The sequence below is a fragment of the Rana temporaria genome, chromosome 9 (assembly GCF_905171775.1).
Source record: "Rana temporaria chromosome 9, aRanTem1.1, whole genome shotgun sequence".
Lineage (NCBI taxonomy): Eukaryota > Metazoa > Chordata > Amphibia > Anura > Ranidae > Rana > Rana temporaria.
Window position 1 is genome coordinate 154891921 of NC_053497.1, and position 26869 is coordinate 154918789.

At 43.9% G+C, this 26869-nt stretch overlaps 1 protein-coding gene across 1 annotated transcript in view; it reads right to left on the reverse strand.

Moving 5' to 3' along the window:
• Positions 1-1209: 1209 nt before the first annotated feature.
• The window catches only part of NR5A1 (nuclear receptor subfamily 5 group A member 1), a 365438-nt gene continuing 339778 nt past the window's right edge, over positions 1210-26869 (reverse strand). Inside the window, exon 7 of the mRNA XM_040324867.1 lies at positions 1210-1968. Within this exon, the coding sequence (XP_040180801.1) occupies positions 1721-1968 (248 nt within the window). The 3' untranslated portion in view covers positions 1210-1720. The remainder of the gene's footprint in view (positions 1969-26869) is intronic.

Here is a 26869-nt window from a genome sequence, read left to right on the forward strand (position 1 = left end):
AAGAGCACCCAAACCTTGACTCCACTGCTGCCACCTACTGCACTGGGGTGGGAAGAACACCCCAGCACAACAGAATGAGCCCACAGTACAGGCAAGCTGAGACAGAGACCTAATTTGAATATTTTAACCAGATCAGAGTTTAACTACACTCTGATCTCCCTCTAAATTTAAATAGAACCGGTACTTTGAAGTAACCAGGTGCTACACTTGTGTTCACTGACATATACAGGGATTTGGGAATCCACAACATACACACACACACATACTGTATATACTAAAGTATAAGCCAAGTTTTTCAGCACATTTTTCTGTGCTGAAAATGCCCCCCTTGGCTTATACTTGAGTCACCTGTTTGTGCCTGATCTCCCAGATTTTGCACACATGTAGTCCCAAGTTTGTTGTCTGGGGGACCTACGGTCGGGGAGCACCAATTTTTCAAAGCCGGGCACCCCTTCTATAGACTCCTATGTTAAATGGTAATTTCTCCTGTGACTTTGGGGACCCAGTACCGGCCGGTCAAAAACTTGGCACACATGTAGATCAATTTCTCCTCTATAAGTGTGCAAAGTTAGATGTCTGGGGAACCTACGGCAAGGAAGCACCGATTTTTCAAACCGGGAACCCCTTTCATAGACTCCCATGTTAGACGTCAGTCTAGTCATGGACACAGTGAGGCATGGGCACAGTGAGGCATGGACACAATGAGGCATGGGCACAGTGAGGCATGGACACAGTGAGGCATGCACATGGACACAGTGAGGCAAAGTGAGGCACAGTGAGGCACAGTGAGGCATGTAGATGGACACCCTAGGCTTATACTTGAGTCAATATGTTTTCCCATTTGTTTGTGGTAAAATTAGGTGCCTCAGCTTATATTCGGGTCGGCTTATACTCGAGTATATACGGTACATTTAGATGGATGGCGTGGTGGCTTTATTCGACCTCATTAACTATGTAACTACTGCACAGCTGTAAAAGTATGATTGCCCACTGTCCTGAAATGAGCACTAATTAATATTTTTTAATATGTAATGGATTAAGACGTATGTAAATACTGTACCTTGTGTTCTAAGAAGGCTTTTTAGTGTTACATGCTGATTTTACATACTGGTTTGGTTGGAGACCTTTTTAATTTCTTTAGTCCCTTCTCACCTTAACCTGTATGGTTATACTATCTATTTTCATTGCAATAAAATGTAAGAATCATACTTTAGAGAATAACACAGTAGCTGTCTTTATTTTAAACCCTTCATGTTAGGTGCTTTAAAGTTAATTTGCTGATACAAACTGACATTGACAAATAGACTTTACAACCTTATCATAACTGATCAAACAAATAAGGCATCATTTTGGAACAGTTTTCAAATGAACAAAATGTATCGCAAGACTATTTCAAATAAACATACATATAGATTACCCACAAATTCAGTTTTTTTTTTCACATAATGTTAAAAAGCATTTCGATTGTCATGAACAAAACACCAAAGCAATTATGGCATATTAAAAAGTTATTACATATAATACCACTCAGTGAAGATCCACAATTATAGTAAAATAAATCTGAAACTTTCCAATACTATAGATTAAATAAATCACTGAAGATTTTTTTTTCTGGGCAGGCAGCTATAATAAAAATGATCTCACTCCCTGCAGAGTCTCTGGTTTAAGTTCAGCAAAGTCTTGAAGGCTAAATCATAAAGTCATTTCTGTACAAGTCCGTTTAGGCTCGTTTAGCATGGAGCATTTCAATTAATAAATTGTTGCAAGGAACTTCTCCACTAAGGTGCTTGTGGTAGAGGTATTCTTCTGCTTGCATGCTGATAGATCGGATTTCAGCTAGTCTCAGGAGAAGAAGGCGATACTTGTCTGTACAGTGAGGATAGTGGCACATTGTGTATTCCATAAGAGCAGAGTTGACCTTCTCTTGAGCACTTTTTGCCAAGCTGTGGTTTTCAAGGAACTTTTCATCTGCCAATCAATAACAGGGTAGTCAGATGTCAGTAAATAAGAAACTGTATGCAAACATTTTGTAAAAGAAACTCATGAAATTCATAAAAGTGGCACTTTTATCCACTCAGACATGTCTATTTCAATTATTTAAAGTTAAGCTTCACGTAGTAGATATATGAGACATAACTGAATGCAGGTTTGCATTAAAGTGATACTAAACAGAGAAGTGTTCATTTCTATAAATCATTCACATAACTCATACATATCATGACACTGTATTATTTTTCTTTTTGTTTTGTTTTTTAATCCTCTACTTTATTACTGCGGTGCTGTTGTGTGGTCACATGATCTTTCCCTGTTCTTTGGCATCTGCAGGGAAAGATGGACTGGACAGCACAGATAAGAAAAATTAGGAAATGAAGAGCTTAGAATGGAAGTGAAATTGAGCATGCTCCTTAGAGGACGCCATCCAGTCTATACAATCTCAACCTGCAGTGGGAACACAGAAAAAATGGGAGGGACAGCTGCAGGTTGAATCAAGCAGGTATATTTTACTCTACACAAAATACATGATTAAATGGCTTTGTGAGAATGCCTTCTCTGCAGCATATAATGGGTGTTTTTCATAGTCCGAGTTTAACCACTTGAAGACCAGGCCTTTTCTGGTACTTTTTGTTTACATGCGAAAATCCGTGTTTTTTTTTCTAGAAAATTAGATAGAACCCCCAAACATTATATATTTTTTTAAAGCAGAGGCCCTAGAGAATGAATTGGTGAGTTTTGCAATTTATTGCTGTCACAAGGAATGTAAACATCCCTGTGACAGCAATGGTATGTGACAGGTACTCTTTATGGAGGGATCTATAAGACTCCCTTCTTTGCACTGAAAGCATTCAAAACGCCAAGGAGGGCGTCAGAGGAAGCAATAGACAGCAGTGAGCAAAGGACAGAGTGTAATAATGGTGTCAGCAGTGATAATCACAGCTGTAACGTCTAATCCTCGGGAGAATGAATGGACAATTCGAAAACAAAACATAAGGAGAAAATATTATGCACTCATATAACACTGATGCCTCGTACACACGTACAAGATTTCCCACGGGAACTTTTCCCGTTGGAAAACACGAGGGGAAAGCCGAGAACCTGCTTGGTTCAGTCTTTCCCCTACACACGGCTAGTTTTCCCGACAGGAAAACTGCGATGGAGCTGTGGCCGGGAATTCCGGCCGTGTGTATGCTCCATCGCAATTTTCCCATAAGAAAACTGCCAAAGAACGTTGGGTAAAAGTCCACAAGTTTTCCCGGCGGGAAAAAAGAGAACTGGTATTCTTTTTTTGTCCGGCGTTTTTTGCGCAGTTTTCCCGTCAGGAAAACTGATCATGTGTACGAGGCATGAGAGGTGTATACACAAATACTAGGAGCCTAGCTAAATGAACTGTCACTAGATTCCCACTAAACTGATATTCTACACTGACAATTAGAGTTGAGCGGACACCTGGATGTTCAGGTTCAACGGGTTCGGCCGAACTTCAAAGTCTCTCCCTATAAGAACAATCTGAAACCTTTCCCTAAAGTATCTAATGCAGAGTATCTCACAGGAACATATGCAGTGCTGGTGCAATATGCAGAGTATCTCACAGGAACATATGCAGTGTTGGTGCAATATGCAGAGTATCTCACAGGAACATATGCAGTGCTGGTGCAATATGCAGAGTATCTCACAGGAATATATGCAGTGCTGCTGCAATTTGATTTGTGAAGCAGAACTAACTCCTATATATTTCTCTCCCTATAAGAACAATCTGGAACCTTTCCCTAAAGTATCTAATGCAGAGTATCTCACAGGAACATATGTAGTGCTGCTGCAATTTGATTTGTGAAGCAGAGAGAATTGCGATTTCGATTCACCCCACCCACGATTCTTCTGTTTTCACCACTGGTTCCACGTAACCAGCGTGGAACGCAAATGGCGCCAATATCAAAACCGATGTCAGCAGCCTGCGCCTGTCAGGGACCTGCCAATAGGCTCCGGCGTGCACGCATGCGCACACTTACTGATGGTCAGAATCAGCACCAATCGCCTATTCATGTGCGCAGGCGCGTCCCACATGCACACGGATATGAGCCAAATGCGCGCATCTGTGCGCCAAATGTACGCGCTCGTATGCGCGCGCATGCGCCTACTACACGCGCACGTGCACGATGGCGGGAACGCGCGCGTGCACGTTAATGCGCGATTGGCGCCACTCAGCCTTTAAAAAGCAAGCAGCTGCAGTGACATTTTGCTGTCTGATCTGCAGCATTGTATCTGTGAAACTTGTGACCTGTTGTAACCTGTTACCTCAAACCGACCCGGCTCCGTCTGACCATCCGACCCTCTCCACTCCAACCCCTGGCTTGCTCTGACTCCGCTCTGCTCTCCTGCCCATCGTTACCAGACCCTGTGCCTGAATCTGACTACGCTTGCCTAACCCACCTGATTATCTGCTAACCCGGTTTTGCTTCACCAGCTCCTGCTATCCAGTGCCTGTGCCAGCTCCAGAGACGCTGTCTCCTACAACCACCGTCCCGAAGGACCACCACTGGTGCCGGGCTGCTATCATCACCAGGCACTCCTACCTCGCCGCGCTCCCGAGCTTGCTGTCCCAACTCCAGCAGCTCCAGAGCCGGGGCTGTAAGAGAGGCCTCCTCCTGCACACTAGGCTCTGGCTACAAGGTACGTTCCAGTACATAACAGCGCCACTGGATAGATGCCTGAGCTTCAAGTCTCACAGTTCTGTACAACAGTAGTTTGTATCCATGCACCACCCAGTGGTTGCCGGCGGTGCTGCTTCTGATGTATTAATCCTTCTCACAGTTCTGTACAACTGTGTGTATCCATGCGCCACCCAATGGTTGCTGGCAGTACTGCTTCTGATGTATATAAAAAAAGAGACCAGTGATATGTCTATAATGTTAAAGACCATATAACTCCTATAAAAAAAGCAGAATCAAAGTTTGATTCTGCTTTTTTCATAGGAGTTATATGATCTCTAACATTATAGACATATCACTGGTCTCTTTTTTTATATATTCATATTTTCAGATAAATCACAGGTTTATTTTTTTTTATTTTTTTTGGGGGGGGGGTTCTGGCATAAATTTTTTGAGAATCGTGAGAGAATCGTGATCTTTAGTCTAAGCAAAAGAATCGTGATTCTCATTTTGACCAGAATCGTACAGCCCTAAGCAGGACTGACTCCTATATATTTCTCTCCCTATAAGAACAATCTGTAACCTTTCCCTAAAGTATCTAATGCATAGTATCTCACAGGAACATATGCAGTGCTGGTGCAATATGCAGAGTTTCTCACAGGAACATATGCAGTGCTGGTGTAATATGATTTCTGAAGCAGGACTGACTCCTATATATTTCTGTCCCTCTAAGAACATTTAGGAACCTTTCCCTAAAGTATCTAATGCAGAGTATCTCACAGGAACATATGCAGCGCTGGTGTAATATGATTTCTGTAGCAGGACAGTCTGACTCCTATCTAATTCTCCTCCTCAGATCAGATCAGCAGCAGCCTTTCCCTACCCTATCTAAAGCAGATTGACGAGCTGTGCTATGTCCCTCTAGCTTATATAGAGTCTGGGTCACATGCTGGGTCACATGCTGCACTGGCCAATCACAGCCATGCCATTAGTAGGCATGGCTGTGATGGCTTCTTAGTCACAGGAGTAAAACAAATGGTGATTGGCTGCCCTGCAGCCTGCCATTATATTGCCGAACACCGGACCCGAACCCGAACCGAGCAAATTGTCTGGGTTCGGGTCTGGGTACAAAAAAAACAAAGTCCATACCGAACCCGAACTTTACAGTTCGGGTTCGCTCAACCCTACTGACAATAGAATCACAATAGCACAATATAGCACACAAATTCACTTGTTTCACCGAATAGAGTCCTGTTCTATCTCTCTCTACGCCAATATCAAACTGCAAATGGCCTCTATGGTGAGATTTTTTTATAGTGTGGGATGAGACTAAAAGCAATGATCCATGATTGAATAAAATCATCATTACTCCAATCATGGCTCTGACAGTGTAACAGGCGCTTCCTGCGCCATCAAAATGCTTTCCGGCGTGGAGCGCATGCGACGGCCACGCAATGACATCATCGCGCGGCGCCGCGTGCGTTCCACCGTGGAACACGGAAGTGCGCCTCAACTAACGGCGCTTTCCTTTGAATTAGTGCTTATGCACTGCAGCTGCCTGGATGCTATAAACAGAACGGTGTGCTGACTGCACACCGTCCTATTTTTGTCAGCCGTAGCTCGGCCACGCTACAATCAATGGTGCCATCGCTCCCCATGCTGCAAAACTTTACCAAGCTGCAACTCCAGCATTTCTGCTGTTACCTTGGCTACTTCACATTGCCATTGCTGGGGACAACCTTCAAGACCTTCCTTGCCGATACCCTACACTATGGAATCCCTTGACGCTATACTCAAGCCCTGCAAACGGATAAGTAGCAATTGTTTACTGTAGTACTATATATATTCCACCTTAAACAATTGCGTGTATTTATTATGGCTTGTAGCTATTAATATAATGCTTGGGACTAAGGCCTTGTACACACGACCAGACATGTCCGATGAAAACGGTCCGCGGACCGTTTTCATCGGACATGTCTGCTGGGAGGTTTTGGTCTGATGTGTGTACACACCATTAGACCAAATTCCCCGCGGACAGAAAACGCGGTGACGTGGCGGCGACGTGGCGGCGACGATGACGCGGCGACGTGCGCGAACCAGGAAGTTCAATGCTTCCACGCATGCGTCGAATCACTTTGACGCATGCAGGGGATTTCGGTCCGATGGTTAGGTGTACTAACCATCGGAAATGTCCGACGGACCGGTTTCCACCGGACAAGTTTCTTAGAATGCTAAGAAACTTTTGTCCGCTGGAAACCTGTCCGCTAGGCCGGAAAAATGTCCGCTAGGCCCTACACATGGTTGGACATGTCCGCGGAAACTGGTCCGCGTGTCGTGTGTACGAGGCCTCACTGTTATGTCTTTGGCTGTTTGCTGAGGAACATAATAAAGGGACATCTACTCTCAAAATTACCTAAGCTATATATGCCTCTTACATGCAACTATTAGTTGTCTCTACAACTCCTATTTACTACGTGCTTGACATAAGTGCCATTTGTTTATGGGCCTTGCCCTAACTTGCTGAACATATTCGCTCTAACTTTTCTATGCTAAGGGTTGATGGTATTTTCATACCAACTCCCTTAGTGGCCTAATGCATTTCTATATGTTTAAGTGGTATGATGTAGAGAACCCCAAACTCCTGTTTGCGTGGAGTGACGCCTGGGGTCCCGTACTAATAATCACTTGCATATAGAAGTGCATTGGAATCTTCAAGTGTATGTTATAATTTTAAACACTAAGCTCTGATCGCATGTTGTAATGCGTCGAACCTTAGTAGATCAACGCCTTTCTTTGTGTAAGAGAGACATGATGTAGAGAACCCCCAAAATCCTGTTGCCTGGAGTGACGCCTGGGGTCCAATACTAAATTCTCACATAAGGAAGTGCATTGAAATCCTTGCTAGCTGCAGTTGTGATTCACTCCGTTCACCAGAGCTGTTAAAGACAGTGCTCTGTGCCCTGATTGGGTAAAGCTTTCATTGCTTCAACCAATTAGTGCTTCCAATGCACTGTGCGTTGGAAGACCCTGTACTATAGTTTGGTACATATAATGAATACATTTTGGTACATATAATGAATAAAAGTTTTGGTATAAATATTTTTATTATGAAACAGGGTAATTATGAATTTTGATTTTAATTTTAGGTAGTAAAATATTGATTAACCATGAAATACTAAGAAATGCTTACTCATCTGGTGATAATAAAGTGTATTCTCCATATTTTGAGCACTATGAGGAGTATTTCATATATTATTTTGCACAAAAATTCACAGATAATGAAAAAAATTATAAATAAATTGTCAATTGAGAGAAACATGACATTCTGATATATAGCTGTAGGGCATAGGATACTCCAGTCAGTGCTTTCCCAAGATATGCAAGATAAACCTTAATTTTGTGTGATTTACTTGCATTCCAATCTGGTTTTAGGGACATCCAGATAATGTAGGCATTGATAGCACTAACATCCAACATGTTATAAAAGATAACCATTGGCCATCTTCTGGTCATTCGTTTAGTACTGTAAGCAGTGGCAGCTGGTGCCCAAAAGTTTTTTTTTGGGGGTGGGGGGTGCAAACGAACTGAATAATTCTGAAAAATACTGAAACAAAAACATCAAATGCAGCTTCACTTTGCCCATCATATGCAGCCAGCTGTGCCCATCATAACAGCCACTGTGCCCATCATATGCAGCCAATTGTGCCCATCATATTCAGCCAACTGTGCCAATCAAATGCAGCCACTGTGCCCAGCACATGCAGCCACTGTTCCCATCATATGCAGCCAAATGTGCCCATCATATGCAGCCACTGTGTCCCATCATATGCAGTCAACAGTGACCATAATATGCAGCCAACTGTGCGCCATAATATGCAGCCAACTGTGCCCAGAAAATGCAGCCACTGTGTCGATGGGCACAGTGGCTGCATTTGCTGGGCACAGTTGGCTGCCCAACACATGCAGCCACTGTGCCCATCATATGCAGCCATTGTGCTTCATCATATGCAGCCAACTGTGCCCATCATATGCAGGTGGAAAAAAAATGCCTTTGTTCACAGTCATAAATCATGAGAAACAATTTCTATTATAAATCCATACATTTATATGTGCCATTTTCTCTAAACTGAGACCATCACAACCCATTGTTGTTAAAAAAAATGTCCCAGTGCAAATGTGGGAAATGTTCAATTACTTTACGTATTAATTTGTCTTTACTGAGAAGTTACAATACAAGCAATGGTTAGTTGCGATAGTCAATTATAAGGCACTTAAGAAGCATGAAAAAAGACATGAGTACCAGTAATGTATGTAACACATAAACCATACCTCACAACTTTTGAACTTCAGAATGAGCGACACTTAAGGTAGGAAGTGACAAGCAGCGTGCTACAAGCACCATGGCAAACGTGGGTGTGGCCAAACTCTGAACAGTTGGAGGAGTTTAATAGGGTACAAAGTTTAGGAGAGTGCTAGATACAAAGTGCAGGGTTCTGGAGTGTGTTATGTACAGGAAGGTGGGATCTGGAGTGTGCTATGTACAAAGTGCAGGGCTCTAGAGTATGTTATGCATAGGTCATACTTCATATTCCCATCGCACACATTCCTAGATGTGCTCTCGAATTTGGGTGCTGTATAGGGATGAGCTTCGTGTTCGAGTCGAACTCATGTTCGACTCGAACATCGTAAGTTTGACCATTTGTCGAATTACAAACGTTATGGGCCGTTCGCGCCAAATTCGAGGGGCGTGTCACGGCCCATAATTCACTGCAGCATCGCAGTGCATTGCTGGCTGATGATTGGCAAAGCATGCACTATGACCCGCATGCTTGGCCAATCACAGCGCGCAAAAAACAAAGAGCCATAATTGGCCAAAGCCAGGGTCGCTTTGGCCAATTATGGCTCAGGGGGTTTAGTACACGCCCCACACTATATAAGGCTGCCTCCCTGGCAGCCTTGTGTAGTGTGTTGCGGTGGTTAAGAGAGAGAGAGTGTGTCATTTTTTTAGTTAGATAGAGCAGGCAGGTAGGCAGGCTAGTCAGTTAGAGTTACAGTGTGTATAGGATATATATGCATCCCAGGTGTTGTATATATATTTATACACTGTATTGAGTTTAGCTAAATCCGCTCTTCCTAATATACTGACAGGCAGGCAGGTGATTGTGCTAGCTGCAGTATTTTCACTTGGTGTACTGTCTGTGTCCTCTGCACAGTGTGCACCTAAAGCTACGTGAATACAATTACTGTTGTTCTCATATTAATACCACAGGAAGTGGCTGATCAGCAAGTATTCTTACTTGGTGTATTGTGTCCTCTGCACAGTGTGCACATAAAGCTACATGAATACATTTTCTGGTGTTCTCATATTAATACCACAGGCAGGGGATCTGCAAGTATTTTCACATGGTGTACTGTGTCCTCTGCACAGTGTGCACCTAAAGATACGTCAATAGATTTGCTGGTGTTCTCATATTAATACCACAAGCAGGGATCTGCTCATATTAATACCACAGGCAGGGGATCTGGAAGTATTTTCACGTGGTGTACTGTGTCCTCTGCACAGTGTGCACCTAAAGCTATGTCAATAGATTTGCTGGTGTTCTCATATTAATACCACAAGCAGGGATCTGCTCATAATAATACCACAGGCAGGGGATCTGCAAGTATTTTCACCTGGTGAAATGTGTCCTCTGCACAGTGTGCACCTAAAGCTACGTCAATAGATTTGCTGGTGTTCTCATATTAATACCACAGGCGGGGAACAGCAAGTATTGTCAGTATTTGTTTAGCTACATCTCCCTGCAGGCCATTAGTATGTCTGGAAGGACAACAAGGAGAGACAGAGAGTCACGAGCCGATAAAAGAGGGCAAGCAGGCTCTGCGTCTAAACTCAATAGTGCTGGTCATGGACATGGTGCATCCTCATCAGCACGTGGCCGTGGGACATGCTCGTCCTTTTTTTCAACAGCTGGCCGTGTTGAGACGCAACATGCCGAAGACTTGGTAGAGTGGATGACCAAGCCGTCCTTATCCTCTCTCACCCAGGCTCAGGGTACTTTGTCTGGCAAAGCAGCTGCCAATGCGGCCTCTTCCCTCTGCTCAATGGCATCAGTCACTCCTTCCCTAGCCCCACCATGTCCTCCTGAGGTGTCCCCTGAACTGTTTGACCACAGTGTTGGGTACATGCTGCAAGAGGATGCGCAGCGTTTTGAAGGCTCCGATGATGGTACACAGCTAGAGGAAGGCAGTAACGTGAGCCGAGAGAGAGGGGGTGCCCAAGAAGGACAGCAATCTGGCAGTCATGTTCCCCCAGCTGCAGCATACTGCCAGGTTTTCTACAGTGATGAGGAGGGACGGGATGTTGAGGTCACTGACTCCACGTGGGTGCCTGATAGGAGAGAGGAGGAGGAGGAGAAGGAGGAAGCACATCTCCAATGAGGAAGGATGCCCTCCAGGGGCCAGCTTAAGGGCAGCACACCGACTGCATTACAACGCAGAGCTCCGCATGTGCAGGGTGCAGCTGTCTCTCCGCGTTATTCCAAAAAATATTTGGTGTGGGCCTTTTTTGAGACGAGTGCATCAGATCGCACCGCTGCTATTTGCAACATGGCCAAAACATCACTCGCTTGGGCACCACATGCTTGACCAGACATATGTCGACCTGCCATGCAGTTCGTTGGCAAGCGTACCTCAAAGACCCACACCAAATAACAAAGCGGACCTTTCCTTGCTCCTTATCAGCTGGGATCTCCAACCCCACTATACCCTCAGTCCTCTCTGCACTGATAGGCCTGAAGGTGTAAAATTAGGTACTTGCGGGCAATCTACTATAGGTACACCGATATCAGATTGCACCAGGCAAATTTCCCTGCCCCAGCTGCTGCAGCGCTGAAAGAAGTTCTCTCCTAGTCATCAACATGCCCAGCGGTTGAATGCTAGCTTAGCTAAATTGCTAGCACTTCAACTGCTGCCTTTTCAGTTGGTAGATTCTGCCCCCTTCTGTGAATTTGTGGAATGTGTGGTACCTCAGTGGCAAGTTCCCAAATGCCACTTTTTCTCACGGAAGGCTGGACAGGGCGGTCAGTGGTAAGGTGCATATTATCGTTGACTCATGGTCCAGCAGGCATGGACAGGGACGTTACCTATCTTTCACGGCGCATTGGGTGACTCTTCTGGCAGCTGGGAAGAATGCAGGACAAGGTACAGTAGTGTTGGAGGTTGATCCGCCACCACGCCTCCATAATGCTACTACTGGTTGTGACACACCTCTCTCCTCCACACCTCCTGTTCTTCTTCCTCTGTGGCCTCTTCCTGTGTTGATGTGTCCTCGGAACCAGCGGTGCTCTGTAGGCGTTCAAGGGGCTACGCAGGTACGCAGGCAAAGAGATGCCATGCAGTGCTTGAGCTGGTGTGCTTGGGGGACAGGGGCCACACTGGGGCACAGGTTCTTTCAGCTCTGCAGGGGCAGGCTCAGAGGTGGTTGATGCCACGCCAGCTTAAGCCAGAAATGGTGGTTAGCGACAATGGCATCAACCTCCTCTCCGCCCTGCAACAGGGACAACTGACCCATGTGCCCTGTTTTGCTCATATCCTTAACTTGGTGGTGCAGCGGTTTTTGGGCAGGTACCTGGGCTTACAGGATGTCCTGAAGCAGGCCAGGAAAATCTGTGTGCATTTTCGACGGTCATATAATGCCAGTGCTCGGCTGACAGACCTCCAAAAGGAATATAACCTGCCCAAGAACCACCTAATCTGTGACATGCCCACCAGGTGGAACTCTACGTTGGCCATGCTGCAGCGGATGCACACGCAGCAGAGGGCCATCAATGAGTGTGTCAATATGGCATCGGGACAGGGTCAGGGGAGCTTGGGATTTTTTCCCCATGCCAGTGGGCCATGATCAACGATGCATGCACTGTCCTGTCACCATTTGAGGAGGCCACGAGGATGGTGAACAGTGACAGTGCATGCAACAGTGACACTGTCCCTCTTATCCACCTGTTGGAGCACAAGCTGCGTGGAATAATGGACAGGGCCCTTGAGGCAGAACAGAGGGAGGAAGAAGAGGACTTCCTTACCTATCAAGGCCCCCTTTATCCAGACAGTGTTCCTGCTTGCCTGCCTATCACACAGGAAGAGGACGCGGAGGAGGATTGTGTCAACATGGAGGTAAAGCCTAGCATCAGCAGCAGTCTTCAAGGGATAAATTACAGTCCCAAAAAAAAAACATGGACTTGTACGTGGATGGGACAAGGTGGCTGCTGATCCTGTCGTCCTCAGTGACCCAGAGGACTCTGCACCGAATGCCTCAGCAAATCTAGACTGTATGGCCTCCCTGATCCTGCAAAGCCTGCGGCTGACAACCCTCCTTGATCCACGTTGCAAGGGTAAGGTTGTGGACCTTATCTTGCCAGCGCAGAGGGAGCAGAAGATGAAACATCTTCGGGAGGCCTTGCAGAAAGGTCTGTGCAACGCGTTCCCAGAGACTGGGAGGTTACAAAATCCTGGTCCTGGACAATGTGTTGCTGAGGCTTCAGTCAGTCACAGAAGGAGAGGTGGAGAGGGTGGCCGTCTGACCGGATGTGTTCAGACAATTTTTTAGTCCGCAGCCCCAAGGAATGACTGGTTCCAGCAATCATCGCCAGCGTCTGTTTTACATGGTGCAGGAATACCTAGGGGCAAGATCAGACTTGGACACCTTTCCCACTGAAAATCCTCTGGCTTACTGGGTCTTGAGGATGGATCACTGGCCAGAGCTTGCACAGTATGCAATTGAGCTACTGGCCTGTCCTGCATCCAGCATTCTTTCGGAACGCACATTCAGTGCTGCTAGAGGCTTTGTAACCGATCACAGGGTGTGCCTCTCCAATGACTCAGTCGATCAACTGACCTTCATAAAAATGAATCAGGCTTGGATCACCACCATTTACCAAACACCTGATGCTAATGTAACCGAATATTTTTTTTTAAATGTCAGATCCCTTCAAGGCTGCCTATGCTGATGCTAAGTGACTATCCTGTTATGCTGAGTGACTATCCTTTTCCTCCTCAATAATCATGCAGATAGCCTGTAAGAAAATGTTTGGTTCTGGGCACCGCCACCAGTGGCTAAGGCCCAATTTTTCTGCCCCTGTTTAACAGGGGCGTGTAATTACAATTTTTGATGCAATACTTTGCAGCAGGGCTCATTAGTGCGAGCCAACTAGAGTAACTGTGAGGGGTTGCTGTGTTGTGGAACCAGTGCCTAAGGCCCAATTTGTCTACCCCTGTTCAACAGGGGCATGTAATTACAATTCTTGATATAATATTTCACAGCAGGGCCCATTCCTGTGCCCACCAAGAGTAACTGTGTGGGCTTACAGTGTTGTGGCACCAGCACCACCACCACCAACAACAAAGGCTCAAATTTTCTGCCCCTGTTCAACAGGGGCATGTAATTACAATTCTTGATCTAATATTTCACAGCAGGGCCCATTCCTGCGCCCACCAAGAGTAGCTGTGAGGGCTTACAGTGTTGTGCCACCAGCACCACCACCACCACCAACAAAGGCCCAATTTGTCTGTCCCTTTTCAACAGGGGCATGTAATTACAATTCTTGATCTAATATTTAACAACAGGGCCCATTCATGCACCCACCAAGAGTAACTGTGAGGACTTACAGTGTTGTGGAGCCAGCACCAAAGGCCCAATTTTTCTACCACTGTTCAACAGGGGCATGTAATTACAATTCTTGATATAATAGTTCACAGCAGGGCGTTCCAGCGCCAACCAAGACTTACTGTTAGGGCTTACAGTGTTGTGGCAACACTGACACCTAGGGCCCAAATTTCTGCAGAGTAAATACGGCAGGCCTCTACTTTCAAACATCCAACTTACAAACGACTCCTACTTGCAAACGGAAGGAGACAACAGGAAGTGAGAGGAAATCTACCCCTAGGAAGGGAAATTCTCTTCTGTAAGAGGTGTCTCCTGTCCACTAATGCTTTATCACCAATCCTTGTTTCACTAAAAAAAATACATTTTCAAAAAAACTTTTGTCATTGGGACAGAAAGTGAGGTGCAATCTTCTGAACAGATGCACACAGACAGCAACAGGGGTGATAACCATTCTCTATGTTTTCCGAAAAGCTTAAAAATTGAATTTTTTTTGTCTGGAGCTACACTTTAAAATAGTACCAGTTCAAAATTACAAACAGTTTCTACTTAACAACAAACCTACAGTCCCTGTCTTGTTTGCACCTCCTGTATACTGCTGTTCAAAGTATACAGGGCCAAAGGGGCTGCCTGGGGGAAAGGGGGGGAACCCATGCTATTTTTCTCAAAGATTTTCATCCATATTGCAGGGACCAGAAATTACATTAAAGCCGCAAGCAGTTTTAACCACTTAACGACCGCCGCATGACGATATACGTCGGCAGAATGGCACGGCTGAGCAGATGGACGTACCGGCACGTCCTGTACATCTACCCAGCCGTGGGTCCCGGTCCGAAGCTCCGGGAACCGGGACCGTGAGACCCGCCGAACCCGGTCGCCGCTGGGGTCCCGCGATCGGTCCCTGGAACTGAAGAACGGGGAGAGCCGCGTGTAAACACGGCTTCCCCGTGCTTCACTGTGGCGGCTGCATCGAACGTGTCATCCCCTTTATAGGGAGACACAATTGATGACCTCACTCCTACAGCCACACCCCCCTACAGTTGTAAAAACACACTAGGTGAAACATAACCCCTTCAGCGCCCCCTGTGGTTAACTCCCAAACTGCAACTGTCATTTCCACAATAAAGAATGCATTTTAAATGCATTTTTTTCTGTGAAAATGACAATGGTCCCAAAAATGTGTCAAAATTGTGCGAAGTGTCCGCCATAATGTCGCAGTTATGAAAAAAAACGCTGATCGCCTCCATTAGTAGTAACAAAAAAAATTAATAAAAATGCAATAAAACTATCCCCTATTTTGTAAAAGCTCTAAATTTTGCGCAAACCAACCGATAAATGCTTATTGTGATCTTTTTTTCCAAAAATATGTAGAGGAATACGTATCGGCCTAAACTGAGGAAAAAAAAGTGTTTTTATATATTTTTGAGGGATATTTATTATAGCAAAAAGTAAAAAATATTGAATTTTTTTCAAAATTGTCGCTCTATTTTTGTTTATAGCACAAAAAATAAAAACCGCAGAGGTGATCAAATACCACCAAAAGAAAGCTCTATTTGTGGGAAAAAAAAGGACGCTAATTTTTTTTGGGAGCCACGTCGCACGACCGCGCAATTGTCAGTTAAATCAACGCAGTCCTGAATCGCAAAAAGGGGCCTGGTCCTTTACCTGCATTTTGGTTCGGGGCTTAAGTGGTTAAATGACTTTTTTCCTATAGTAATGTCATTTTGTGCAGGGACAGTTCTAAACACGTGCCACTTCACAGGCATACTATAGACACCCAGCAGGTATGATATTTAAAGATTTTTTTTTTTCACTTTAAGCATCAATAAAATCACTGCTCCATTGATACATGTTCCCTGGGTCAAGACCCGGGTCCTCAAACCCATTTTACGACAATAACTTGCATATTAGCTTTTAAAATTAGCACTTTTGATTTCGAACGTTTGAGTCCCATAGACTTCAATGGGGTTCTAAAGTTCGCGCAAACGATCGGTCTGTTCGAAGGTTCTGGTACAAACCGAACGAGGGGGTGTTTGGCTCATTCCTAGTGCTGTAGCAACAACCAGCTGGATACTGATACAAGTCACAATGAGGATGAATATTTGCCAGCACACCATGAAACAAAGTAAATAGCGTCCAAATGGATGATTGACGTTTCGGAGCCACGCAGGACCCCTTCATCACGCTGGACCCCTTCACATGCCTGACGAAGGGTCCCTGCGTGGCTCCGAAACATTGCATTGTTATCATGCAATAAATCATCCGTTTGGACGCTATTTACGTAGTTCCATGGTGTGCTCATTATGTTATGCACAGGGTGCAGGGTTTTGTAGTGCATTATATACAGAGTTCAGGAGAGTGCTAGTCACAGAGTGCAGGGTTCTGTAGTGAGTTGCGCACAGATTGCAGGCTTCTGGAGTGAGTTACGTACAGAGTGCAGGGTTTTGGAGTGCATTATGTTCAGAATGGAGGGTTCTGGAGTGCATTACATGCAGAGTGCAGGGTCCTGGTGTGAGTTGTGTACAGAGTGCAGGGTTCTTCAGTGAGTTACGTACAGAGTGCAGGGTCCTGGAGTGAGTTGTGTACAGAGTGCAGGGTTCTGGAGTGAGTTAGGTACAGAGTGCAGGGATCTGGAGTGTGTTGGAGTGTGTTGAATACAGAGTGCAGGGTTCTGGAGTGCATTACGTACAGACAGGTGGGTTCTGGAGTAAGTTTTGCACAGGGTTCAAGAGAGCAATAGGTACAGAGTCAATTCATCTATTCACATCTCACTATTGCACTTCTCCTCAGCTATAACCTCCACACATGCAACACACACACATACAAACCCACACACATATACAAAACACACACACACATACAAAACCACACACATACAAAACCACACACATATAAAACACAACACCTTTCCTCTGCCTTCCCCTTCCCCAAAGCTCCACATGGTTATCTTTGTAAAAGTACCTTTCTGTAGCTGGCTCTGTTACAGATTTTTTTATTTTAGTGCACACTCTTCTCATTTCTAGCTCCCAAACTCCCTTCCACAAGCAGGAAGGAGATAAGGATAACGGTGCAGCTGTTCCCCCTCCTCCTCTCCTCCCCTCGATCATGCTGCACTTACAGCATGTCTCCGCTCTCAGTGCAGAACAGGAAAGCCGCTATAGGAGCCATTGGGGAGAGCTGCTACTTTCAAATTCAGAAGCCATGTTTCCCTATACGCTGATTGTGTGATATACCATTCTCACAGACTTCATCAGCTACACCAGATGCTGGCAGCACATATTTTATTCACTATTATAACAAGAAAAAAAAATAGTAATTGTAAATACAACACATGATTTTTAATTTTTTTAACCAGACTTAACAGACACAATAGATCTATATAAAAAGCTATAGGAAATTGTACTCTTAAAGAATAACGTTTAAGCCCCCAGCTTCATACAAATTGGCTATTGACACAGCAGTTAATGGTGTAATCTGTGTGACAGTACCCAAATAATTAAATAGGCAGCCAATTAACCACTTGGCAACCGCATAACTTAGTTATACTGCAGCAGAGCAACGCTTCTGTGCCAGACCAAGTACCTTGCACATGATACAGCACTTCCGGGTAGGGGATGTGTGTAATTAGACACAGCACAAGCTGATTAGCGGGTGCTGGCCAATGGATGTTTGCCGACACCCACTGATTGGCGAGGAGAGACATAGAACAGAGCTCTACTGACAGTGCATTGAAAACGTATTCATACCCCTTGAAATGTTCCACATTTTGTTATGTTACAACCAAAAAACCTAAATGTATTTTATTGAGATTTTATGTGATAGACCAACACTGAGTGGCAAATAATTGTGAAGTGGAAGCAAAGAAGTGCTGTGCGTCTGTGGCTCAGTTTCAGGGCTGAATTCAGGCACAGGTTCGGCCCTGAAATGGAGAATGGGACAAGGTGCCCCCCTCCCCTGCCCAAAGCACCCAATACCCTATGTTTAGTAAATGTGGCCTGGTATTGTTTCAGGAGGAGGGGCACGCTCGCTCGTCCCCTCCTTTTTCCTGACCTGCTGGGCTGCATGCTCGGATAAGGGTCTGGTATGGATTTTGGGGGGACCCAACATCGTTTTTTTAACCTGGAGTTATTTTAAATGGGATTTGACTCGTTTTTTTCTTTTTTAGAAATATTTGTTTTCTTTGTAGCATGTTTTATTCGTGCTACAGATGCACCACTTTAGAGGCACTTTAAGGGGACCCCCAGGCACTATAATTAAATGAATTTTCCATTTTTATTGTTGCATATTTAAAATCACTGCTCATGAAAAAAATGAATGCTTTAAAAAAATATATATATATTGATACATGTCCTCCAGGCCAATACCCAGACCCCCATACCCCTTTTATCCCTTTTACAGCCAATTACTTGCATATAAGCCTTCAAAATGGTAGAGGATCAACATGGGATTATGCTGAGTGGAGCCATGCATAGGCTTTACCCAACCATAAATCTAACCGCTCCCTGCCATCTCCAACGGTAGGGAGTGGAAGAATGCAATAAGTATGAGTGTCTGCGCTGTGATTAAACTAGTGAATGGATAAAAACAAGAAAAAAATGTGGCGAAAAAGGGGGGGGGGGGGGAGGGGGGTGGGAAGGTGGTGTTTAAATCGGAGAAATCAAACGATGTCAGATGCAAAGGGAACACAGTGGTGAATAAGTCCAGTCCTGACTGGACTAAATAACAGTGAACACACTAAAAAACTGATAAGTATATAAAATATATATAATGGCTGGTGTGTGCTACACAAATAATTATGAAACAAAAAATTGCAGTGAATGCAGACCCAGATCAGTGCAACCAGAAAAGGGGGACTCACAGTTCAAAGTGCAGAAGTGACTTCAGTGAACAATTGAAACACAGGTGTGATACCAAAGTCCAATGGGTGAAAGTGTGCAACCCAATTCAATCCATAGACCGTGCAACCCGCACCATTAGGTGAATTAGGCGGCTTACCTCCCAGTTATCACTCAAAATCAAGGTAAATTACCAGTACTTCAGCCTCCTGTTAGATGAATGTCTTCTTAACAGATCTCAATGTTTGGCCATACATGTAGGGAAAGAGATATATATTTTGTAGCTTTGACCTCCTGCCACTCAAAGAAAGAAGGAAGGGTTTCTCAGGAATACAGTAGGTAAGTGTACACTTACGCAACTTACACTGTGTGTAAGGAAAGGGTGCCTGTCTCCACGAGCGCCGAGCTCGTCTCCTTATCTTCTCACTGTCAGCACTCTGTTCCTCAGGTATCCGTGAGAGCGGCCGCTCATATCAGGGTAAAAGAGGCAAAGAGGGAAGAGGAGAAGGAGGAGGGGGGGCACATCGCGTAAAACTGCACAGCACAGCAAACTTTTAATAAACGAATAGTAAAAAACTCACATTGAGCAATGTAAAAACCCTGATGAAGTCACGTGATGTGACGAACACGCGTCGGGACACTAGAGTACTGACTGGGAGCAACATCTAACGGACGGCAGACGAGCGCGGTGCTCATAGGAGATGCGACCGTTTTTACATTGCTCAATGTGAGTTTTTTACTATTCGTTTATTAAAAGTTTGCTGTGCTGTGCAGTTTTACGCGATGTGCCCCCCCTCCTCCTTCTCCTCTTCCCTCTTTGACTCTTTTACCCTGATATGAGCGGCCGCTCTCACGGATACCTGAGGAACAGAGTGCTGACAGTGGGAAGATAAGGAGACGAGCTCGGCGCTCGTGGAGACAGGCACCCTTTCCTTACACACAGTGTAAGTTGCGTAAGTGTACACTTACCTACTGTATTCCTGAGAAACCCTTCCTTCTTTCTTTGAGTGGCAGGAGGCCAAAGCTACAAAATATATATCTCTTTCCCTACATGTATGGCCAAACATTGAGATCTGTTAAGAAGACATTCATCTAACAGGAGGCTGAAGTACTGGTAATTTACCTTGATTTTGAGTGACAACTGGGAGGTAAGCCGCCTAATTCACCTAATGGTGCGGGTTGCACGGTCTATGGATTGAATTGGGTTGCACACTTTCACCCATTGGACTTTGGTATCACACCTGTGTTTCAATTGTTCACTGAAGTCACTTCTGCACTTTGAACTGTGAGTCCCCCTTTCTGGTTGCACTGATCTGGGTCTGCATTCACTGCAATTTTTTGTTTCATAATTATTTGTGTAGCACACACCAGCCATTATATATATTTTATATACTTATCAGTTTTTTAGTGTGTTCACTGTTATTTAGTCCAGTCAGGACTGGATTTATTCACCACTGTTGTAGGTCACTTCCCTTTGCATCTGACATTGTTTGATTTCTCCGATTTAAACACCACCTTCCCACCCCCCCTCCCCTCCCCCCCCCCCTTTTTCGCCACATTTTTTTCTTGTTTTTATCCATTCACTAGTTTAATCACAGCGCAGACACTCATACTTATTGCATTCACCTTCGTCCTTCATTGGATAGACCTCCTTTTTGTTTGCTGCAGTGCCCACCTCCAGTTTTTCATTTCCCTTCCTCTTCCTTCCCTTTGTCATTCCATCCCTCCCACACCTATCCATCACAGCACAGGAGTACAACCCAGCTCTAGGGAGTGGAAGAAAACATATTCACATCCATATGGTCTCAAGCTTACCAAAACTTCTAACTTTACAGCTTGGCTGCTTCCAAAATATGATGCAGGGTCACCCCGCAGCATGCAAGCACTTTTAAAGGGCTGCAACTTAAGAGGTAACAAATAGCCAGGCTTATAAATAAGAAATAAAACTTAGAGTGCATTAGTTCACAGAAAGAAAATACAGAAATATCTAATTTACTCGGTGCAAAATATGTAAGCCACAGTTTAGGCCACGTACACACGGTCGGTCCAAACCGATGAAAACGGCCTGAAGTTCAGTTTCATCGGTCCAAACCGTCCGTGTGTATGGCCCATCGGTCTGTTCTCCTTTGGACAAAAATTATAGAACTTGCTTTAAAATCGAACCGATGGACGGCTGACCATCGGTCAAAACCGATGGTTAGTACACAAAAGCATCGGTTCAAAACCCGCGCATGCTCAGAATCAAGTCGACGCATGCTTGGAAGCATTGAACTTCGTTTTTTTCAGCACGTCGTGTGTTTTACGTCACCGCGTTCTGACCCGATCGGGTTTTGAACTGATGGTGTGTACGCACATCAGACCATCGGTCTGCTTCAGTGGTGAACCGATGAAAACGGTCCGTCGGACCATTCTCATCGAATGGATCGACCGTGTGTATGCGGCCTCACTAGGCCATACTTTGAACAGGGCCCACACCAGCTAGCTTAAAAAAAATAAACATTTATTTTAATGAAGGATACACCAAAATATTATATTAACCATGTGCACAGTCTTTAAATATTTTGGCTAGGCTACATTTTGAATAGGGCCCTAAGGGCCCTTTCACACCTGCGGACCGTATGTCCGCTTTTTCATCCATCCGTTTGCGGATGAAAAAGGGACATATATTGGTCCCTATGAGATTGCAGGTGTCAGTGGATGAACATCCGCTGACACCCGATCTCGTCCGCCTCCTCAATGATCCGATTCTGCAGACGGAAAAAAAAAAAGATTTTTTCTTGCGTCTGCGGATCAGATCGGATGAACACGAAAATACGGTCCATGTTCATAGATCCCCCTAATCTGATGTACAATCATAGAAAACATTGTGAGTGTATTTGTGAGTTTAGATAAAAAATAAAAATAAAATCAGAAATCTTGTACCAGTATTAGCAGCACCAACTTTCCTGCAGTTTTAGATTTTTCCCTAACTACTCCATGCCTCCTCCAACACACACACTTAGCACATTGGTTGTGATTAATCACAGCCAGTGAGAAGGGAGTTGGGTGGGGTGGTGTAGGCTACTTAGTAATGACACTTTTATACACCAGGCAGCCAATAAGGATTCTGAAATAAATGTGTCCTTTAATGAAACCCTTTCACTGGTAAAATTATGTACTCCTCTGCAATATATTGTATTGAGGTATAACAGAATACTAAATAATAGTTTTGTTATGCACAGAACTCTATGGCATGTACAGGAATCAAAGTATGAATAAGAATCTAGCAGAATACATTTTATTATTCCTTTGGTTAGATTTGATAGATGTGTTTCTTTTTTCAACCTGACAATGTATTGGTCAGGTATTCTATTCCATTCTTTACAGCACAGAGATGAAGTCCTCAAAGCTGACCCATAAAGCTTGTCTAGAGCCCTAACATTTCTTTAAAGCAACTCTTCTAAACCTTACTTTGCTTGAAAAGTGTTAGTACCATAGTTCTATTAACCTTCTTGGCACTATGATTCTTTCAGATTTTTGGTGCTAAAAAGCGGTACCATTATTTTGCATGGAAATTAGGCGTTTTACATTGTAGGCCTGTAATTCTTAGGAATTACTCACTTAAATCTGTCCAAACAAGAGTCTAGTAGACATCCCGGGTATGATAAAGTTTGAAACACAAAATCATGAATTATAATATTATAAATAACTATAAATAATTATAACAAATAATAATGTAATTATAATAAAAATAATTTAATAATTTAATCAAATCAAAAACACTGAAATTTGCTCAGTTGCAGAATTGTTGCTGTCATTACTTTCAGTGTTTGATGATGAATTTCCCCACAAATCGCTATCGCTCAATTCTTCAAGTGATTCTAATTTATTATCGCTGTTTTTTAGCTGGTCTAAAACTCCTTTTGACGTAAAGCCCTGGTTCACACTGGGTACGATTTGGAACGATTTGAGATGCGATTTGACATGTCAAATCGCATCTCAAATCGGCGGCAATTGTCGGCAATGGCACTGTCCTAATCAGTGCGACGCCGCATCTGCGATTTAAAAAAGTAGTTCCTGTACTACTTTTAGCGATTTCGGGCGGCAAAATCGCGGCCGCTAAATCGCGGTAAAATCACGCATTTTACCGCGATTTTGAATTCGCAGCAGTGTGAACCTAGGCAAACTGACACTTTTTGGTTGCTATGGACAATCTCCAGTTTCCAGGCAGATAATAATACAGGACACTGGACAGACCACTATGGATAAAGGGGGTGTGCAATTATTTGATACCGTACTGTAATCTGTATCTGGTCTTTGCCACTCCAATGTATTCAATCCCTTTCCCTCCATCAATTTACTAGTCTCACCAGATTTGACCAAACCCTAGTCAAGTATACAGAAAACATCCCTTTTAGAAGAAGGGTGGTATATTCTATTGACAGTTTTAAACTTTCCTTTTTTGAGTAATATTTCCAAACTGTTATGTTATTAAAGTGGAGCCAGCATCTACACATACTGCAGTGGCTGACTTTTAATAATAGGACACTTAGGCCTCGTACACACGACCGAGTTACTCGTTGGGCGAAACACATAATTTTCCTCGTCGAGTTCCATGTTAGGCTTGTCGAGGAACTCAACAAGCTTGCTTTGCGTACACACTGCCAAGACAAAATCTCCTTGTTCTCAAACGCGGTGATGTAGAACGCATACAACGGCAGGGGAAGTTCGATTCCACTGGCACAACTCTTGGGGCTGCTTTTGCTAATTTCATGTGTTTGCGTGTTAAATAAAAGTTTGGTAAGAGACTATTTGCACTTTTCAGTCTGTTACAGCTTTAAAAATGTGTTATCTCCATTACAAATGCTACTTTTACTCCCGTCTCATATATTAATCTGAGCAAGCGCGGGTTTCTTAGCATACGCTCGAGTTTCTCGTCGAAAACCAGCCCGACGAGGAACTTGACGAGCCAATTTGAGACTCCCGTCGAGGAAATAGAGAACTTGCTCTCTTTTTTGCTCGTTGAGTTCCTCAACAGTTTCCTCGAGGAAAAATGTACACACGACCAGTTTCCTCAGCAAAAAAGCTCTCTCACCAAGTTTCTTGATGGATTCTGCCAAGGAAACTGGTTGTCAGAGAAACATATTGGATTCTGAACACTAGATGGCAGCAATGTTGTCAATGACTTCCACATGACTTCCTGGTTGCCTATAAAGCTGAGCAGATGCTCAAAGGAAATTGCTGGTTTGTCTTCAGTTTCCTGTACCTGAGTTTCTGATTCCTGATTGATTGATTACCTGCTGTGACCCGGATTGACCCTGACCTACTCAGATCTTCTCCTGGACCCGACCTTGGCTTGTTTTATGGACTTTGTTCCTGCCTCCTGTGTTTGACCCTCGGCCTGTGACCCAGATTCACCTTCAGTCTCCTGCGCTTTGACTTTCTGCTTGTGACCCAGTTTTGCCTTGCTCCAGTTCTACAGGACTTCCACACAAGCTCTACCCTGCCTGCTGGTAGCTTGTGCCTCTTGGTGCCATCCACCCTCTGTACCACCTCCAGGGGGCGGACTGCGCTTAGTCGCAACAGCGAACCGCTCTCGGCACCTCGGCCTTGGTAAGTACACTATTCTGATACTGGTTGTGTGTACAAGACCTAACCTGTCCTGTTTCCATCAGTTGTCGGGTGCTGCCACCACCAAGCATTATGGCTTCACGCCGGGGCCCTGCTGCACATGTGCGAGGAACACGCTGCGCTCTTCTACTGGCCCGGCGGCGGGAGAAGGAGGAGGGAGCAGAGCGTCGACGTCAACGGCCACAGCTGAGACTCCCAGAAGTGGGGACAGGTATACACTACCCCCCAAAAGGTGTCAAATGTGGCACCAGAGGGGGAAGGAGACAAGTGAGTGAAAGTTCCACTTTTGGGTGAACTCTGCTTTATTTTTTCCTTTACAGACTGTCACCCTGCATTTTCTCCTGAGGAAGTGGATGTTGTTCCATGAAACGCATTGAGTTTTTGTATGCAATTCTGTAACAATTGTGTGTTTTATACTTGGACTGCACATTTTAATTTATTTATACCATGAATGAATGTATTGCAATCTATCTGTGTGGATATTGTATATATACTACTTATCAGCTCTATAGCATTACATATTTAACTGTATTTTGCTGTTATTGATTTTATATATATATATATATATATATATATATATATTTGGATTTATACATTTGTAATCATGTGCATTGATCATTTTACTATTGTCATACGCTTCATTTAAAGTCCCAGGGTAATGTAAATTTGTATGTATAGATTTAAGGATAGAGGCACATGATGGTGCTCCAGACTACAATTTTATTATCTATTTTAGAAAACATTGTAATTTTGGATGATGGTAAACATTATATAGAGTAGAATTTTGATATGGATCCCAACCTTAAAGTAGAATCAACCCAGGCATACCCTACAGGGCAGTAGGGATGAGCTGAACACCCCCCGTTCTGTCCGCACCAGAACCTTTGAACGGACCGAACGTTCGCACAAACATTTAGAACCCCATTGAAGTCTATTGCCGCGTACGCACGGTCGTTTTTTGTCATTAAAAAAAACAACGTTTTTCAAACTTCATTTTTAAAAATGACGTTGCCCACACACCATCGTTTTCTGAAAATGCTCTTGCAAAGCGCGGTTACGTACAACACGTATGACGGCACTCTGTTCCATTCAAGTTCGCGTCATAACTTGCTTCTGAGCATGCACGGGTTTAAAAACGTTGTTTTAAATGTCGTTTTAGCCCACACACGATAATTTTTTATGACACAAAAAACGACATTTTGAAAAACTACATAAAAAATTGAAGCATGTTCGAAATTTTTTTTGGTCGTTTTTTAGAAGACAAAAAACGATGTGAAGCCCACACACGATCATTTTAAATGACGTTTTTAAAAACGTTGTTTTATTTCATCACAAAAAACGTCCGTGTGTACGCGGCATAAGGTACTCGAACGTTCGAATTTAAAAGTGCTCATTTTAAAGCCTAATATGCAAGTTATTGTCGGTAAACGGGTTTGAGAACCCGGGTCTTGCCCCAGGGAACATGTATCAATGTAAAAAAAAGTTTTAGAAACGGTAGTTTTTTCTGGAGCAGTGATTTTAATGATGCTTCAAGTGAAAAAATAAATAGAAAAATTCCTTTAAATATCGTACCTGCTGGGTGTTACTATAAGAAAAAAGTAATTTAAAACTTCTTGCGGCTTTAATGTAATGTCTGCAATATGGATGAAAATCATTGAGAAAAATAGCATGGGTTTCCCCGCCCCCCTCCCCCAGGTCATTACCAGACCCTTTGGCCCTATATACTTTTAACAGCAGTATACAGGCGGTGCAAACAAGACAGGGACCGTAGGTTTGTTGTTAAGTATAATCTGTTTGTGATTTTAAACTGGTACTTTTTTTAAATGTAGCTCTAGACCAAAAAATATTTTTTTTAAGCTTTTTGGAAAACATGGAGAGGGGTTATCACACCTGTAACATTTGTTTTGCTGTCTGTGTGCATCTGTTCAGAAGATAGCACCTCACTTTCTGTCCCAATGACAAATGATTTTTTGAAAATTTGGGTTTTTTGGTGCCCCTCGGCCTCCTAACTATGTTTTAAAGGTTCAACTTCACATCTATGCGATGCATCAGAGTATGTGCCTTGCTGCAGAACAGCCTATTAATTTGAGAATGAACTGCCTGCCACCCCTCAATAGCACCAAAGT